Source organism: Kogia breviceps, chromosome 1, assembly GCF_026419965.1.
Source record: "Kogia breviceps isolate mKogBre1 chromosome 1, mKogBre1 haplotype 1, whole genome shotgun sequence".
In the NCBI taxonomy this organism is placed as follows: Eukaryota; Metazoa; Chordata; class Mammalia; order Artiodactyla; family Physeteridae; genus Kogia; species Kogia breviceps.
The window spans coordinates 51,108,602-51,128,550 of NC_081310.1; the positions used below are offsets into that span (position 1 = coordinate 51,108,602).

At 36.2% G+C, this 19,949-nt stretch overlaps 1 protein-coding gene across 16 annotated transcripts in view; it reads right to left on the minus strand.

The window, feature by feature from the left end:
- Window positions 1–2,262: 2,262 nt before the first annotated feature.
- The window catches only part of PRRC2C (proline rich coiled-coil 2C), a 98,000-nt gene continuing 80,313 nt past the window's right edge, over window positions 2,263–19,949 (minus strand). For 8 of the 16 annotated variants that reach the window (XM_059079342.2, XM_059079386.2, XM_059079335.2 and 5 more), the window contains 11 exons: window positions 17,650–17,851; window positions 15,533–15,736; window positions 13,593–13,705; window positions 13,212–13,348; window positions 9,937–10,168; window positions 9,593–9,715; window positions 8,268–8,486; window positions 7,826–7,929; window positions 7,309–7,435; window positions 6,223–6,459; window positions 2,263–4,186 (listed from right to left, as the gene is read on the minus strand). In XM_059079342.2, the coding sequence (XP_058935325.1) occupies window positions 3,929–4,186; window positions 6,223–6,459; window positions 7,309–7,435; window positions 7,826–7,929; window positions 8,268–8,486; window positions 9,593–9,715; window positions 9,937–10,168; window positions 13,212–13,348; window positions 13,593–13,705; window positions 15,533–15,736; window positions 17,650–17,851 (1,956 nt within the window). In that variant the 3' untranslated portion in view covers window positions 2,263–3,928. Of the gene's footprint in view, window positions 4,187–4,640; window positions 4,694–6,222; window positions 6,460–7,308; window positions 7,436–7,825; window positions 7,930–8,267; window positions 8,487–9,592; window positions 9,716–9,936; window positions 10,169–13,211; window positions 13,349–13,592; window positions 13,706–15,532; window positions 15,737–17,649; window positions 17,852–19,949 lie in introns of all 16 variants that reach the window. The other 8 variants (XM_059079359.2, XM_059079375.2, XM_059079438.2 and 5 more) reach the window with 6 other exon arrangements.

A 19,949-nucleotide genomic window follows, 5' to 3' on the forward strand; every position in this document is an offset into this window, starting at 1 on the left:
AGGCCACAACATTGAGAGGCCCGCCTAAAACAAAACAAAACAAAACAAAACAAAAAAGAATCTAAGTGATGCCATGTCACGGTCACCCTACCACAGAAATAATACCCATTATAACTCAAGAAAGGCTGAAAATCAATAGCACTCTTGGCTTAACATGTTGCCACCATCTTCTGGATATTCCAGGAAAACCAGTCACTAATTTGAGCACCAACAGCAGACCCAGCCCTACACCTCAGGGTGTGAAGACCAGCACATAGAGGAAGGAAAGGGGCCAAGGAACCATTTCCCTTCGGCAACGTAAAAGAAACACGCAAATGCTGAGATAGCCAGTATAACATTAAGACAACTCTGTCTAGTTCTTTTGCTTCATTTCACAAGCAGAAATTTTATGGCTAAAATTTCTTAAAGCACCTAAAATAGAATTAAGATGCTTTTCACAAATAAGTCAACTGTGGTTAACTGCTGACTATGATTGGAATGGAAAAGTGAAAATACTGAAAATGCCAAGAAGCTATGAAATATGATACAATGGCAGCATAAAAAAATCATCACTGATGGGGACTTCCCTGGTGGTCCAATGGTTAAAAATCCACCTTCCAACACAGGGGATGCGGGTTCAATCCGTGATCGGGGAACTAAGATCCCACATGCCTCAGGGCAACTATGCCTGCACGCTGCAACTACCGAACCTGTGCACCACAACTACGGAGCCCATGTGCTCTTTAGCCCACGTGCCACAACTAGAGAGAAGCCCGCGTGCTGCAACTAACAGACCAGACGCAGCCAAAAAATAAATATTAAAAAATAAAATGGATTATTTGCCTTTAAAAAAATCACCGATGACATATTAGAAAAGACATACCTCATACATTTAGGTTCTGACCATCTACTCTCAAGTTTTTTAAACCTATGATCTACTCTGATCCTACCTTCTACATCTTGCCCCCAACCAAGAGTATGTTGGAGATTTGCTTTCTGTAATTTATACTGTGAAAGCAAGTAAATTAAATGCCTTTTCAGACTATACTCATCTCATTCACCAACACAGCCCCTGATCATTCTTCTATCATAGAGCACACTTTGTTATTAACTAAGGACAAAATCATGCCCCTTCCCCCTTACCAGAAGGGCTGAAGGGGCGGAAGGCTATGTGACCAAGTCTACTGTCAACCACTAACTGCAACATCTTTTGGGTTATCATGTCCTATGTTGCAGAAGCCAGAGATAAGATTTATATGACCAAACTGTGGAGAAGCCCTTATACAAATATCTTTCTTTCATTGCCTATACTTTCGTTGTCATTTTTTCCACTGTAGATACTAGCTAATAAAGGGCCTAAGGTATTAATGGTTTCAAATTTACACAACCAACTGAACAGCACATACTTGGTGGCTTGTAAGTGAAGATGGTGCAAACTATACAGCTGGTTACTCTGTAAGTCCTAAAAGTCCTAAAATTAGGAGGACTGAACTTAAGGATGAGAATATGAAAGAGTGGTAATGGAAGTGAGTGAGAAGGCATGTATGTGAAGTAGTGACTACAGCATTTTGGTACAGGCCTGTGTTCCCAGCCTTCTCCATCATACCAAATTAGAGCACATTTAGAGAAAAACCTGAGACTGGAAAGCTTGGACATCAAGGTAGGGTTTATTAGTACTTGCATATTTTAAATGTTTAAGAATCACAGCATCTATGAGTAAAGAAGGCACACAAGTTATTAGTAACTGAATTTACTAGTTTTCCTAAAAAGCTGGGTCTGGAAGCCATGTGTTCTGGATACAGGATTTTAGGCAATTGAAATCCCTCAGTACTTCACTTCACAAATTGAGTAATTGATAAAACAAACTCCCTTACTGTCTGCTTGTGTGGGTGATAATGGCTATGAATGTGCTAGCAAAAATAAGAAAAATACAAATATAAGTACTGAGATCTATTTTGGGTCCTTCCATTTCCACCCAGAAGAATGGTGATTCTATTTTCTACATTCAGCACTTTGCATCATCAAGAAAGACTTATCTCCTCCTCCTTGACAGACTGCTTTCAACAGGAGTACGGCTACCTTGAGAACAGGAGCCATAAACATTATCCTCTAAAACAATCTTTACTTTGATTGAATTAAGCTTTATAGTTTTTGAAAGTCAGAAATCAAGTTTTGGGATGATAATTTTTTTTCCTAGAGCATAATGCAGTCTTGATCACTCTTTTTGGTATGTGACAAGCCTTCTTGCTTCAGATTTTAGGAATGGATAAGAAGCTCCAAGACTCATTATTTAGAGAATACTTTATTAGTTTCTGTAATCAAACCCATGTAGATAAGACCTTACATATTTAATACAGTGCGTTACCCCTGTACAAATGGAAAAAATTATGTTTAACATTTCTAGACCAATATGGCTGTTGATTTCTGTACAATGCCAACCCAACACGGTACAACTGGGATACTTCTCCAAAGTTGACAGCACAGCTAAAGTTTCCAAAAATTCAAATTATATATATATGTATATATATATATATATAGATTTATTTATTTATATAAAAAGACCAATAGCAGTATGTTATGCATCAATAGCAGCAACAGCTTTTCCAGGTTCTGCAGTCATCTGAACAAAATTATAGAGACATCCAGCGCACTCCATTAAAAAAAAAAAAAAGGTAAAAAACAAAACCTCAGAAAAACAGCAAATTCTGTTACTGTTGTGGTACCTGGCACCATTTTTTTTTTTAATTAGCTACTCATTTGTCATCTGGAAAGAAAACATTCTAGAATAACATCATTAAAAACAGATCTGATAAAGCACGGTCACTACTACGTTATCATAAAGCAGGTACAAGATATTTTACATTCACAGAGGTATGATACAGTACTGTCCTATATCTATAATACTAGAGGATATAATTAAAAAGGCATTATTTGAGACTTGATTCTACTTTTCCAGCAGAGGGCCCAAAGGATGGTTATAACACAGCTCTGGTACAGAAATGCACCTTCTTAGATAGGATTTCCTTTCTTTAGTGGCACAGTTCTAGGTACTCACTGATCTTCATGAATATCAGCTAAAAACCGTTTTAAAAAATAAACAAAAAACTACTGGATTCATACAAAGATGACTGAGTAGAGGCAAGCAAGATTCAACCTAACTAGTATTTGACCAACTCTGTTGTGTCTGAACGGTAGGAGCTCCATGGAAGAAAGAAGACGCCAAGTAGCAAATCAAACCTTTGGGCCACAACCAAAACACAGCATCTTTTCAAACAGAAGCAGTAGCCAAACACTGCCCACCTGGATATGTTCAAGGATGCTGACGTCAATATTTCATCATCTGCTCACTCATTCAGGAAGAAGGGGAGATCGGTTACTGTACTTTGATTGTGTTCAACTCAATCACCACGTTACAAAAATAGCAAGCTGCCATAATAAAAAATAAGGCTCCTCTATCCAGCACCAGTTATCTTCTGTTCTTCACCACCAAGCCTATAAATGCTATAACCATATCCAAAGAACATAATGGAGCAAAGAAACCACATCTGATGTCTTAGCTGGGATCATCACATTGTTCAGGCTGAGCTATTCCTCTGTGATGTTACTGCCCTCATGTTTCTGGTGTTTCATCTAACCATAAGGATTTTAGTTCTAAATTATATGCACTCAAGGAATGTGTGCACGTATTCATATATAAATTTCTGACTGAAGATGCATGGCCATCAACAGAGTGCATGTTATATAGTAGGTGCAAGCTGGCAAAGCCTCATTTTTACTGGTGCAGCAGCTGTGTGTCAGTGTAAATTGCTCCTATGTCCCTTGTGCACCTCCAAGCTCTGGACAGGATAATGTCAGAGACCATTTTACCCCTGGCTGCTGGCATTATCTGACTTCATCCTCCCTCTTTCCCCTCTCCCTTCCCCCAACTCCCTGCAACAGCCCACAGCCTTTAGGATTTTGTTTCTTCGGTTTTGATTGCCTGAGGTTTGATTGGTCCAGTTCTAACAGGTTTGGTGGCTATGGTGGGTGCAGGGGGTGGCTTTTCTTCTACTTTTTCCTGACAGACACCAGGAGGGTCGGTCAGTGTTTCAGGAGGTTTACTTGAATCACTGTCCACTTTCTGGGCTTTGCCTCCTATCTGTTTGTTCTGTTGCTGTTCAGAGAAGAACCGTTGCGTGGACTGAAGAACCTCTGCTCTCTGCTTTGCCTTAAAAAATGAGAAACAACAACTGAAAATGCTACAGTATTACCAAAGCTTGTCAATCAAGCTGAGTTCAAATTCTTTTACCAATCACAAATCAGTTTTCCCCATGTTGGTTTGGCCCCAAAGTACCTCATTGATCTTTCGGCTTTTAATGGATAGATTTCTTCCTATTTTTGAAAACATTCCATGTGATTTTAAAAAATAATAATAATAAAAAATAAATAAAAAGAACAGGACCACCTCCCACCATCTTTTCAAAGTTTGCCCTTTTATAAAATAATAAAATAGAAATTGTGGTTGGTTTGTATCTTTTCTGGAACAAAGCTTATTGATATTAAATTTTATTTAGGGATTCTGCTTGCAAATTTGAAAACATATATGTAATACTTAAAACTTCTAGTTATCAATATGTGGTCTACAATAAAATGAAAAGGAAGCACTTATATTGTGGCATTACCAACACCTAGGACCAAATGTCTTGTGGCTGAGTCCTCTTCCCACAGCTCTCTTCTGCAGGGGAAGAGCATCAGAAATTAGTAACTACAACTTCACTTGATCACTAAGTTCTGATAGCTCCTACCACATTCTGAGCTGGTAAAATAATTTCCTAGTTTTATTGACTCTGTGCCCCCATAGAATATACTTACGTCAATCTGTAAATTATACCACTGTATAACATACACAATTAAAACTGAAGTTTCTACACCTCTTGCATATAACAAAAGCCCTTCATGTTCTATACGAAACCTGTACTATATTCAAAGATCTGAAGCAATTTTCATGAAATCTGTATCCTTCCCCAGCCCATTCATTATTAAGCTCTAATGTCATTTCCAACATGGGGATGTATGAAAATCAAGTGCCAAGAAGGCAAGAGAACTGGAAACCAAGGCCAAATGGTTTCCAAAGATTTCTACACATACTAGTATTTTTAATAGTTATGAATGGATGGAAATCCTAGGCACATAGCCTATTTAAAAGTGGATAACATTTAACAAGCATTTCACTGCAGGGCAGTCTTTAAATTTGATTACTCAGGATCAGAAACAAGGGATATCCACCCAGAACGAAACTTTACTCAGTCAACCGAATTTTCTAACAGGATTGTCATAAACATGTTTCTAATTTAGAGTAAAGCGTTTACTATAGACATTTCCCATTTGAAAGCAGTAAGCTTCTTTGTTCTCGTCTGACCTGATATATAAAGTGACAAAATTGACAAAATTATTAAGACCTCTGAAGTTACGTCTAGAAACAGAAATAAACTGATTCAGCTAGCTGTACAGGCAGACAGGTAAGGTTTATGCTATAAAAACTGTCCCCACACAGACTCCTAAAGGCACCCTTCTGCATTAGCAAACCTCAAGTTTATCAGCGCCTTTTAACACGAAGGATCCCAAAGTGCTTTTTGAGTTCTTCATCTACAACTACACAATCTGTTGTGGAATATGGCTGCCTCAGGTGGCAGGCAAAAAAAAGGGATATGAAACCAGTTTGAGAAGAACTATACTTGGATAACTCATGAAGGAAGAAAAATCAAGATAGGTAATATGCCTCACCCATTCCAGAGTTTTCACATAACCATGATTTATATCTTGGGATGGGGGGATGGGGGTGGGGTGGAAAGGGAGAAGGAAAAAAAAGAAAATGGGGAAGCCTATAAGAATTCATATTACTTATTTGCTCTTCCAAAAAATGTAGCAGCTAAACTTAGATCTCCCTCAAATATTTATTTTGTAAGCAATTCATTTGGCCACAGAGTTTAAAATGTTAACTTGTTTGCTGACTATAGCTGCAAAAAACAAAAAACAACAAAAACATTAAAAAAAAAAAAAAAGAAAGAAAAAAGTGGGGGGGGGTAGGGAGAAAAAAAAAGAAATTAAAAAAGGGGGGTGGGGGTAGGATGAATAAAAGTAGTTAGTTTGGTTAAAAGTCTGCTAAGACAATGAATGCCTGGATATGCAGTTATGAGTCCAGAGGCATCTTAAGACATGGTTCAGAGAGATTCTTGCTCTGTTGGCTGTTAACACTGTACTAACCTTCATGTCTTGTTCAGCCTTCAACGCAGCCTGGGCCTGATTACCTCTGACTCCAGATAGTGATCCACAAGGACCCCTGGCTACATGTGGCAAACGAGCATGGCTCATGAGGCCTGTGGTCAGCGGAGGAGGCATCTGACTGGCCAATGCCATTGGTGGCCTCTGAACAGGCGCTGGGAAGGTGTTAGTATGTGGGGCTCTTACCAATGGAGGGACCAGGTTAGGCTGAGAGAGAATCTGAGTAAAAAAAACAAAACATACAACATTGAACTGTTAAAAAAAAGAAAAAATTTGCCAACTAGACCAGGTTGGCTTATCCCAGAGTAAATCTGTGCCCATTCTGTCAGTGAAAGGAAGTGTATGGGTCTGTACCATTCTATTACAAGGACCAAGAACAAATGGGCCATGCTTGGAGAATCTAACAGAAAAATTAGGCAAAGCATGCTATGGCACTTCAGTTGGTTCTAGCATTTCAGCTACAAATTCTGAAGGGGAGACAGAGAGGCTATTAATTAGGATATCTTTAAAAAAAGATATAACTGCAGAAAAGGCACATACCTATACCAAATATAATCTGAAGATAAATGAAAATAATACTAATTCAACAAATATATGAGAGTGCTTATCAATTTTAGTTAGTCCTTCCATATGATTAGCAAAGAGAAGCCAACATTTTTACACATACATTAGAACACCTTTTTGAATTTCCAGCTCAACTACATATAGCTATCTTAAAAAAACAAAAAACAACCCCCCCCCCCCCAACTTTAAAACTAGAAAATGTTAAGCACTGGGACCCTTCTCTGAAAAGTCATCTTCAAAAAGATAAAAGGATCAGGACTGAAATAAATTATCAGAGCTGTGTGGGGATTCTTTTGACTGTATTTCAATTGTCTGCTTTAGAACTATATGGTTACTACTTGTGTCTAGCTAAAAACTGTAGAGAATATATTTGAATGTCATAAATTTACTAAAAACTGTTTCTAAACTGGTTATAATATGGCAAGATTATAAAATCAGAGAACTGGCCAGATTAGCAATCACTTGCAAGTAAATAATACTCATTTCTCACTTATATCTGCCCACCTGGGGTGCAAACTGTGTAGGAAAAGGTTGTGTCATTCTCACAGTGGCAGGGGCTGACTGGAACTGCTTCTGATAGACAATGCTGTTCATTTTGCTGGACTGGCTGTTCGGACTTGTGGAAGTAGCCCTTGGAAAGAAGCCATCACTGGTCAGTAAGGTAGTGCCACATAAATGATGCTGTTAGATTTTTAGAGACATTGCTCTTGGTAGAGTCATCATACTTGGTAGTTGATGAAAATTTACCAAGGTGAGTTACCAAACATTATGGTGGTAATGAAGAGACATTGGAGGTGCAGATGTGAGAAAGCACACTAGCTAGATTTTCCCTGGGTTAAATTTTTTTTCTTAAAATAGAGTATAGCAAATACATTCTTAATAATTTAATAGCTTAACCATTTTGGTAAAACTATCAGAATGCCTTATACTTACTATAGGAAAAGTGGCATTAAGTATCTAACAAACAAATGGTGCTCAGTTATTTGGATATGCTATAAGCAAATTTAAAGGCCCATTTTACCGGAAAGGACTAGACGTTGGTGTGGTGCTTCTACCGCTGATTGGAGGTGTGCCTGGTTTTATATCAATGCCACTTCCAAAGGCTTTTAGTTCCATTTCAGACATCTGAGAAAGAGCATAAAGTAAACTTAACATTTCTGCAATTCTATAAACTAAAGTGCTGTGTTTAGTATTCTATATATGATAACTTCATCTGGCAAAGTGCAAAGAATCTTAGTACAAAATTCCTCCACAAAATTTATGAATTCTTTGTTATTAGGTAAAAACCAGAGGGGACCAAACACATTAACAGAGAGTAGATAAAAATAAGTATATTGAGTTTGACATTTCTTGGAGGGTGGTAAAAACTGATGCATTTTATTTTTATAGACTACACAGATGCATATATCTAAACTCATGGCCTTAAATTCTCACAGAAACTGCATAAATTTCTCTTCACTTACTTTTCCTGTGGTTGCGATCATGCTGTGCTGTGTTCCAGCAGGGATTAATCCCCTGAAAGGCTGGTTTACTTGTGCAGGACGACTCATGCTCTGGGCCTGTGCTTGTGGGGTGGTATGCTGTAATGGGGGCTGAAGAGTCTGAGGCAGAGCAATTAAAGGCTGCCCTGTGGATCCAAAATTAGGCAAGGAAAGCTGGGAGGCTGGTAAAGGTACTGTAACCTAGAAAATAAGAAAACAGAAACTGTAACAATTTGCTTAGACCTGTTGTGTGTATATCCTTTTTACTATATATTATACATGACTCTTCAAATACTTTTGAGTAAGGTTTTAAACAGAATACTTCAATCTATTACTATATTTCACATATAAATATTTTGCTTAGTGACTATCTCCATTCTTTTAATGAATGTGCAACAATAAAACAGATTAGCAGTAGAGAAACTATACATATAAAATAATTATGACAATCTTTGAATTAACCCATAGTACATGCCTAATAACCACAAAATACAATAAAATTATGAATATACAATTTAAGAAAGCTGTTACAACTTTCATTTTTATAATAGACATTTTTATACTGTTTTCAGGTGTGGTCAAAATGAGCTTTGACAAAAAAATAGTCTTTCAGTTTTCATACAAATAATATTTAATTTGAATGTCAATATGGTGATATTTTTTTCAATTCTCACCCCCTAAAATAGCCACCAAAAATAGTTATGAGAAAATGACTAATGGCTTGCCTCTCTCCTCCAGCCCTCCACCAACTTTCAAAGAGTAAGCTGATTAATGACATTGCTAGAGGAGATAGTTTCATAAAAATATACATTTTTCACTGAAAATTACTATTACATTCATATACTTAAGAAATGTGTTTGTCATTTTTACTCTGTCATAACTCTGCCACACAGTCCTATGTATCATATTAACCAGTGTGGTGGTCTTCAGGGTCTTCCTTCACCTCTAGCACGAATGGGTAAAGCATTTATTACACTTACATGTAACTGCATATGCTGGACAACGGTTTTCAAATTTTTACATTTGTGGAATCTTTTGTTAAAATAAATGATTACACAGAAATCCATTTAAAAAAGAGGTAAAAAGCATAATGGACTGAAGTGAGAGTGAGAAGAGGGGTGGTATAGGACTGAAACATGTCCCACTACTAGTGGACCCCATGGAATTCCGAGACACCTCAGAGAGAAGTCTGAAACCTCTGCACCACCTCCCCATCTTGGTTCTATTTAAATTCCCCAACAATAACAAAAGCAACAGCAACAGCAGCAACAACAACAATAATAGTAAAGAAAATTGAGGAAATTTACCATGCCATAGTTTACCTGCTGGAGAGCACTTGGTGACTGGGCAGTGTTATAAAAATTTGTCTGACCAGGCTGTTGTACTTGTCCAGAATAAAGATTTGAAGCCTGGGTAAGATTTGCTCTAGCCTAGAAAATATTTTGTAAGAAGTAAGATTGAAATATTTTTCAATTCATATATCAAGATCATGACTTCAAAGTAATCTCTAAGAATTTTAGCATTAGATAGAAAGGAAGATCTTATTTTTTCCACTGTGTCATTTAACATTTTTTTCTTTCAAAACTGTTTTCTTAAATAATTTGCTGCATAGGAATACAAAGACAGTGCATGATTCTAGCTCCTGCCTTACCTGGAGAAGATGTGTATCAATCAGTTGGGAACCCCCTAGTCCTGATGCCTGACCCAGCTGATGTTCATACAGTATAGGAATAGGCTGAGTATTTGAAGTTTGCTGAAAGGCAAGACCCGACTGTGCCTTGGCAAGTTCCTGGTGTTGGACAGCTGGGAAGTTGTGGATGGCAGTACCAGAAAGTACCACAGATGGCTGGGATAGACTGCTTTGCATGAAGGCTGGCTGAGATCTACAGAAGTATTAAAGAGAAAAGCCTTGTGTTAGAAGTTAATTCTATCTGGAATCTTAAGAACGAGTATCTCAAATGACCAAATTCTCTAATCAGCATAATTAAAGAGGCAGAGTGTGTCTAAAGCACTTGTTTCAAGATTTAGAGCCCTGTATACAGCAAAGCTCCCCATGTAAAAGTTCTGGGAAAAGGCTTGCTCTTCCTGAGGAAATGGTAAGATTTCCTTCTCTTTAACAATGAGAATAATTCTCTTTTCATGTGTTCATTGGCCAGCTCAGAACCAAATCTGCTGTTTTTCTCTTTGGTATTGACAATTCTATTCAAATTTATAGCACCAATAGCTCTGACTTTCGTTATTTGTATTTCATTACTTCCACATATATGTGTGTATATACATACATACATATACATGTATACATATTTTTCCTCTAAGAGGTCTCAAGACCTCTATGGAATGAAGCAGAGTAGTAGTTAGCAACAGGATTACCCACTAAATTTTGTTTTGTTAATTGAGTTATAAGGGACATATAACATTACACTAGTTTCGGGTGTACAACATATTGATTTGGTATTTGTATATATGCAAAATGATCACCACAATGAGTCTAGTTAACATCTGTCACCACACAGTTACACATTTTATTTTTCCTTGTGATGAGAACTTTTTAAGATCTATTCTCTTAGCAATGTTCAAATATGCAACACGGTATTATGGTCAAAGGGTATAAATCTCCCATTATAAAATAAGTCATGGGGATGTAATGTACAGCATGGTGACTATAGTTAATAATACTGTACTGCACATCTGAAAGGTTTAAAAAAAAAATACAATGCTGAAATCTAACCTCAGACTGCCCTATTATTTCTGGGATGGAGGTGTCCAATCTTTACACATGTGACAGGAACAAAACCCATTAAGCAGGAGCACTAGTCTAGGGTCACAAGTAATCTTTACAATGTCCACTTATAATCTGTTTCAAATATAAAATGTAAAACATAAGCATACTGTTAAAAGCAGAAATTAATTCAAGGATTCCCTGTTAATAAACACTATGCTAGTTAGGTTCAGAACAAGAAACAGCAGAATGATGCCGTAGGGATACAAACAACTACTTTCAAAGTTGAGACTGGTGCCTTCAAAGTAGCCATTTGCCACAATTACATATATAGCTTATATTTCTATTGAACAGGTCTGGTCTTCAAAAGTACATCTTCCAAGGCAATTGTTAAAATGGGGGTTACAAATACAGAACTGCATTGCTAATCCATCTCCCATGGCTATGGAAGACATTACTAATTAATTACTAAACTCTTTTTAACAGAGCTGAAAAGTTGCAAACTTTTCAACAATGTTTCAAACAGCCAGTACCAATTAAAAGGAGATTGGTTTTGAGGTTAAATCTATTTGCTATTTCTAAATCTACTGAAGTTTTAAAATTTTAATTTTTACCACAAAGTTCAAGATAACCTCAAATTTAATAATATGAAAGAGACCGCCTATAATTCCGGTTTGGGTAAATAATTTTACTTGTAGTGAGAGAGAATTTCTTGGAATAACCAAACCAAACTGTAATACCACACCATTACTCTGGTATGACAGAGTAATACCAGAAAATAAAACATACTATATAATTATACAGATGTACTAAATTCTACTGAATAATCTTTAATAAAAAATGAAAGTGAGAGCCACATTTAAGTTTACTAATAACTCTGTTCCTTTGAGAACGTTTGATTAGCTGAGCCTAGCTTCTTTAGGAATAAAACGTGATCTGAAAGAAATGAGCTGTATCAATTGATGCCAAGCTTACTCTATAAAGTACGGAAATTCTACCCGAACCACTTAAAAAGCAAATTTCTAAAAGGAAATGCCTAGTTTTGCAACCTTCTTTACAGTAACTGTCCTGAAAGGAATTTTTTTCTTTTTTTAAAAAAATTTATTTACTTATATATTTATTTGGTCACACCAGGTCTTAGTTGCCGAAGGCGGGCTCCTTATTTGTGGCTCACAGGCTCCTTAGTTGTGGCATGCGAACTCTTAGTTGCAGCATGCATGTGGGATCTAGCTCCCTGACCAGCGATCAAACCCAGGGCCCTGCATTGGGAGCATGGAGTCATCCACTGTGCCACCAGGGAAGTCCCTTATTTTTCTTTTTGATGGTTTAGGGCCATTACCATGAGTATCAATGACAGGTATACCATGATGATGACTGAGTTATGCCATGATCACTGCTGTCATTCAACTCTTACCCGACCCCTCCACTCTCATTAAGTTGGAGATGAGACACACCTGGGTTAAATCCAGGCTCTGCCACTTATTAGCAGTGTAACATTAGGATAAAATACCAAAGAACCCAAAAACAAAACCAAAACAACCCCCACAACTTCTTCTAATGTCAAATGGGGATGACTTAATCTACCTTATATGGTTTTGTAAAAACTAAATAAGTTAGTATATGTAAAGGGCTGAATAACTATCATATATAAAGAAGTTCAATAAAGATCAGTTTTCATTACTTGCTTAACTGCAAAGATAACTTACAGTAGTGAATCTTTCAAAAGAATGGTTTCTTCTACACTACAGAGCATCACCACTCATCACCACTACTTCTATTCTTTGTTTGACACTCTACTCTCTCGCTTTTATTATATTCCACCCTGGCCTCTGCCCCCTTACATACTGTAATGTCATCTGCCATGCCTCAGCTCTTACACAGAGCAGGCATAGATTTAGAGTTGTTAGCAGCGAGATGGCTCAAACTTTCAGGTCCTTTAGCAGCTATTTTCTGTGATTTCTAATTGTTATAGGACTGCTGTTAGCTTCTTCTTTAAGAAGCTTTGAGGCTTCACTTTGTTCAATAAAGAATGACAGAAATTACCAGAGGCTGAAGTTCATGACACATACTCAACACAATTATTTAATGTAGTTTATAAAGAGGGTCATCACGTTTTGGAGGGGAAGAAGGGAGTAGAAAGGATATGGCAAGAAGGCTCAGCAAGTACACTGTTCCCAACATCACATACATAATTTTAAAGCTTTTACCTATATGGTTGAAGTGAAGAACTGAATAGTTCCTGAGCCTGGGAAACAGCAGGTCCAGCACCCAAACTTAGCTGGGCTTGATGCTGCCCTTGCAGTGGTGCATAAATAGGGATTGGAATCTGCTGAACTGAAGTTGGCTGCAATGCAATGAAAAAACAACATATGAACACCATATACACAAATGACAACACCTGGAAAATAAAAATTTGAGATATGAAACAAAAGATTAATGTTATGTATCAGTTCTTTTTAAAACAAAACCAAATGCAAATATCTAAAATTTCTTTTCAATTCATTTCTAGTTCTACATTAAGCCCCCAAATATTATCACACCACAAAAATGCGAAGAAACAAATATAGAATGGAAGAAGCCTGTGATACCTGAGAGAGACCTGGTTGGAAGCCTTGTTGCTGAGCCAAGGATGGTGGAGCCAATCGTGCATGTTGGGTATTGAATAAATGACTTGTGTCCATATAGAAAGCTGGGATTTGAGCTACATATTGGCAGGAAAAACAAGCAGTAATGAGTGTCTAAACTTCAGAATTTTCCAAACAGTAAAAGAAAACCCAAAATGCAGATTTCAAATAAAGTGAATCCTCTGAAAATTAACACAGCCAAGGAAAAACTAGAAATATGAAAAGATACAAATGCAAAAAGATGTAAAACTTCTTTCAGAGAGTTATATGCAAATTAAAACAATGAAACTCTAGAACTTGTGAAGGTAGACGAAAATAGACACTCATACACTGCCACTGGAGTATAAACTAGTAAAATTTTACATAATCCACTAAAATTGAAAATGAACCTACCTGTTTGCCAGCAAATTCACTCTAATTTTAAATCTACCAACTAGAATTTAGCAAAATATTTCAAAAGAATTGACATTTAATATTTGAAAGAATTTGGTATAGATTCTTAACAGATTTCTTCTCTATGTTTATACTCACTACTTTGTATTATGCTGTTTCTATATAATAATAGTATGTTTGCGAGAACTGTCCATGTTGTTTTTAATTTATTATCATTAAAAACAATACTGCAATGAATGAACACCCTGATACATATATCTCTGATTAATAGGTAGGTTTACCTGTACAATAAGATTCCCAAACTGCTACTACAGTGACTATGTACACATAAAATATTCTGAGATACTTTTCTAAAAGAATTCTACCAATTTATATGCTCACTAGCAATGTACTTTTAAGAGCCTATTAATAATACCTGTGGATCCTTATTGACAGTGGGTATTAAATATGCTGGGAAGACAAAAAATAGCCTCATTGTCCTTTTAATTTAAATCATTAGTGAGCTTGAATATTATTCAAATGCTTATTTACTATTTAACTCAGATTAACATTGTGACATTCAGTAGGACAAATTACCCCCTGCCAATAAATAATTTTTTTCTCTTCTTTGTTGTTCTTAGGTTTATTCTTCCTCATTAACTTTATCATCAATTTGTCAGGTTTCAGATAACAAACTCCGGTTATCTGTAGAGGGTTGGTTCTAGGACCACCCCCCAGACACCAAAACCTGCAAATGTAAAATGGGGTATATCATTTGCATATAACCTAAGCACATCCTCTCATATACTTTATTTTTAAATTATTTCCAATTTGTTTATTTATTTTTGGCTGCATTGTGTCTTTGCTGCTGCACGCAGCCTTTCTTTAGTTGCAACGAGCAGGGGCTACTCTTCGTTGCGGTGCATGGGCTTCTCATTGCAGTGGCTTCTCTTGTTGCGGAGCACCGGTTCTAGGCACGTGGGCTCTAGAGCGCAAGCTCAGTAGTTGTGGCACATGGGCTTAGTTGTTCCGTGGCATGTGGGATCTTCCTGGACCAGGGCTCAAACCCATGTTCCCTGCATTGGCAGGCGGATTCTTAACCACTGTGCCACCATGTAAGTCCCCTCTCATATACTTTAAATCATCTCTAGATTACTTATAATACCTAATACAATGTAAATGCTATGTAAATAGTTACCTGTGTGCAGAAAATACAAGTTTTGTTTTTTAGAACTTTGTGAACATTTTTTTTTAATTACTTTCAATCCACAGTTGGTTAAATCGTAGACTCGGAATCCACGGATATAGACTATACTGGAGACTAATATGTCTACTATGTATGTAACATATGTGTAAGAAACAATTGCCAGGAACCCCAGAATGCTTGTCAAGGAGAGACAGCATTCAATTCTATGAGGAAACAAATTTGCAAAGCAGATCAAAAAATATTTAAACTTGAAAAGTAAGGGAAGAGAGAAAAAAAGCATTACAACATCTTCATTTTCTAAATTCCTTATATTCAAACATCTTACCTGCTGCAGACTGAGACACATAGACTTGTGGACTCTGTTGCTGCTGGGCAATAAGGGAAGGCATACAGCTTAACTGCGAAAAATGACTTGCAGAAGGCAGGCTGCTTGTCTGTAATTGTTGGGGTTTCACTTTACAAATATTAGGAGGGTCTGATGTGGTTGTAGATTTTGTACTTAAAGAAGAGGTAGTATATGTACCAGCTCCTACATTCGGGAGAGGGATAAAATAAGGGGGAAATGTAGTATATTTTAAAGTACCACTGTTGTTCACAGTAAACTCATGCACCAACCAGAAACTGGAAAATTAATATTTATGCCCAGTGTGTACTTATTAGGTGCTTTTATATATGGTACCTCAGACCAAAAGTGGATATGAGGGGGCTTGTAAAAGGAAGACACATTTATCAGATGCAAATAAGACTATAAAATCTGGAGAAATATAAACAGAAAATTAAAATGAGGAGAAAATATAAAAATAAACTCACAAAATAAGGAGGCTGAGAGCCTACAACATTGTTATAGTTTAGCCTCAAGCTAACATTTAGTTTTTTAATCATCACAAAGGATAATCAAGAGCTTCATTCATTTATGGTGAGGCATGAATATTAGCACATAAATGGACCTTGAGAGATCACAATTGCTCCAAAAAAGTCACATAAACTTAAGGTTAAATTTTTTTTCCTCTTTCTGGCAAAATACTTAAGGATAATCTTTAGAACTTCATTTATTTATAAATAAATATTTGAACATCTATTAAAGGGCAGGCATAGACATAAAAACACAGGATAAAGTGCCTTAAGAATAATTATTAATGTAATATAAAAATTTAATGTAAATTGCTCCTAAAAAGTCATATAAACTTAAGACTATTCCTGTCTCTCCTTATAAATATTACCAGCAAAAACTGGTACTTAGTAATACGTTAAAAACAAGACAAGCTATTAATAATACTAGAGCAAATGACAATATAAGTATTTGATTCAAAAGTGTGATGTAGTAGTTATTATTATTTTCAGATACCAAATGATGTTCTAAGAGAGGACCAAGACTGAGGTACCTCTGTTCTTGCACTTGAATCTCTACCAGTAGGATGACTAGCCAAGAAGGTCCTTGTTAAAAATTTATCCTAGTTGAGGGGAATGTGGGGAAACTAGATCCAGGGGAAAGGAAGTAGTTGGGTTCCAAAGAAAAAACTAGGAACCTCCCTAGTCCCTTTATTTCCTAATCTTCCTACAATACTCTCCTCCTGGTTCCTTTATAGCCTCACCCCCTATCCACCCAAGTAGTCTGGGGCCCAAGTTGGTAAGCATAATGAAGATGCCTTGGAAATGGGTGATGGGGAGTGCCTGAAAGGGTTTAAAGAGGGAAGAATTATAGTTGGAATACTCTCTTTGATTTGAATATCTGGGCTTGTCTTAATACATATATCTGATTCCAGATAATGTCAAAATAACTATAGTACAACCTCAGTCCTTTTGGTGCTTAAAAGTAGCACAGAAAGCCAGAATACTGAAAATCATTATTGCATTCATTAAATGAGAACTAGCCAAAGCAAATAAATTCTGTACTGTATATATTTTACATGTATTGGAAAGGAGTTTACGACTGTTTTGGAAACATTAGAGAGTATTAGGAAAGCTTAAAACGAATTTCTATTTTCAGTAGAAGAAACATGGTTATACATATGGTAAAAGGGTATACCTTCTTAGAGTCAAATATTTCAGAAACAACTCTGGTTCTTTAAGAATGATAAAGCCCCATACGAGATATAGTTCAATGAAAGGATTACACACTAGTGAAGCATTTAAGAAAGAAAAACACCTTCTAAAATTTCCCACCGATTCCTTATCCGTATCTGTATTGGGGGTTGGGGTGGGAAGAAGAGAGGGTCAAGTGAAGTATTTTAGTAAGCCATCATTAAATATTTGCCAAATTAAAATTGGGAGAGGGCAAGAGAGGGGAGGGAGGGAAGAAGTTTATAAACCAGCCGATAATTATCTCATGTGCAATCTTCTGTCTTTTACAAATAATACTTTGGGAGATAGTAAACAGGAAAAGATCATAAGAAACTTTAAATAATTTAAGATATTTAAAGAAAAGGTACAAGACTTTTCTACCTGATAGTGAAGTTGTGGGAGTGACTGAAGCAACAGGAATCTGAGGCATCGATGCACTTGAGAATGAATTATAATTAGCAGTGCTTGGTCCACTGGCACTACTGCTGACTCCACTTGCGATTGGAGGTGCTGTGGAAGTTACTGGAGATCCCTTTTCCCTAACATTTGGAGAATTTTCCCATGCCTTACGTGCAGACTCCATCTGCAACCAAATGAACATTTTTTAAAGCCAAAAAAAGGAGAAAATCACTGTGCTAACAGAATACACATATATAAACAAATATATATACATAAATGTGTTCCAACTATAACCTTTCAAAAACCACATATATATAGATTAGGACCATAAGGCTTTCAAAGCTTTCACTTTCTCCTTTATCTCCACTCCTTTACTCAAATTGGAGGCAGTGGGCTTTAACTGTCTCTATAGAGAGCTTGTTGAAGGCTTTGGCAAACAGGTCAGTGAAATATAGTCACAGCTCTTGTATCATCTAAACATGAGTCCCTATTCCTACCAATGAGTAAGGAAATGGAAATACCATGTCCCTTTAGGACTGACTTAAGGCTCTAATTCTAGTAGGAAAGATACTAAAGGCCCTCCATTAAGTATCCATTCTCTCCAGTCTTTTTTTTTAAACCAACAGTTCTCAAATGGCAAGCAACAGGTACCTTTTGTTTGGCTGTTTTATGCTCACGGTGTTTTAAAAAGCAGTGTAACCAGACAGGTTTTAGGCTTGGGTACAGTAGAAACACTTCTTGTTTCACCTCCAGACCCCATCAAGCATTTCGGGTTCTGACTGCCACCATTTGTATTTGTGGCTGCTGGTTTTACCTGTAGGCTTACTTTAATCTATCTAGAGCTGTTCAACAGATAAACAAATGCAAGCCACATATAATTTTAAATTTTCTAGTAGCCATACTTTAAAAAATAAAAATAAAGAGGTAAAACTAATTTTGGTAACATATGTTATTCAACCCAATATAGCTACAATAATAATTAAAACCTATAATCAATACAAAAATTGAGATGTTTTAATTAAAAAAATTAACATTTCAGATCCAGCATCTATTTAATTTTAAACTTACAGCACACACCTCAACTTGGATTAGCCACATTCAAGTGCTCAATAACTACATGTGGCTTGTGGATACTGAACTGGAGAGCACAGATGTAGATCCTCAACTATCCTGAGGCTCCTTGAACAGGAAAGGAACAGATAGAGAGATTCTGAAGTTTTTAGTTCTACTAGTCAAAACACTGAGCTGAGAGGAAAAATCTAAGATAACCTATAAAATTCAGGTGCAATGACTTATACCAGGGTACTTTGCACAAATAAGATTTAAAAATACCACTGTTGGGAAGTTTGTAGGTCTCTGAAGTACCAACTTTAAAAATTCCAACCTGATTTTAATTTTAAGTATTTGAGAAATATCACATATCTCCCTACTTTCCTGTTAAAACACACACTACGTATAATATAACCTTTTCTTGATGGCTAATATCATTACTACAAATTCAAAACACAGGACACTTTTAGGTTTGCTTGACTCTTCCCTTTTCCTCACAATCACCTTGCTGGTTTCAAATGTTTTTATTTTAAAACAAAAGCCGTAGAGGGTAAGAAACAAAAACAAAAAACCCCCACACCACCACTTAGCAAGTTAGGCAAAATTCAATTTTCTATAAAGTCTGAGATTTTATAGCTTAGAGCAATGTTATAGACTACAATGCCTTTTACAACCAGTTTTGTTGTATGGGAAACACATAAATTATAGGTTATCAATCTTACATAATACTTAAGCCACATACAGTGGTTTCATTTCATTTCTTAAGCAGCAAGAAAATTTAGATTCTAATTTTGGAATTCTAATTTTGGAAATTCAAGGAAATGAAAAAGTATAATTACTTAACTATATTCATTTTTCCTTTTGGCAAGTATACTGTTGACAATACCCATATAATAGAAATTTCCATACTTTATAAATTACTCAAATAAAGAAAGGTGTCCAAAAATAAGTAAAAATAGATAATTGACAAGGACCTACTGTATAGCACAGGGAACTCTACTCAACATTCTGTAATAACCTATATGGGAAAAGAATCTGAAAAAGAATGGATATATGTATAGGTATAACTGAATCACTTTGCTCTACACCCAAAACTAACAAAACATTGTAAATCAACTATACTCCAATATAAAATAAAAATTAAATTTAAAAAAAGTAAAAATAAACCAGAAAAAGTCTTAAGCTAATACAATTTAATTTAAATTTACTTTAATTCAAATGTATATTATTTC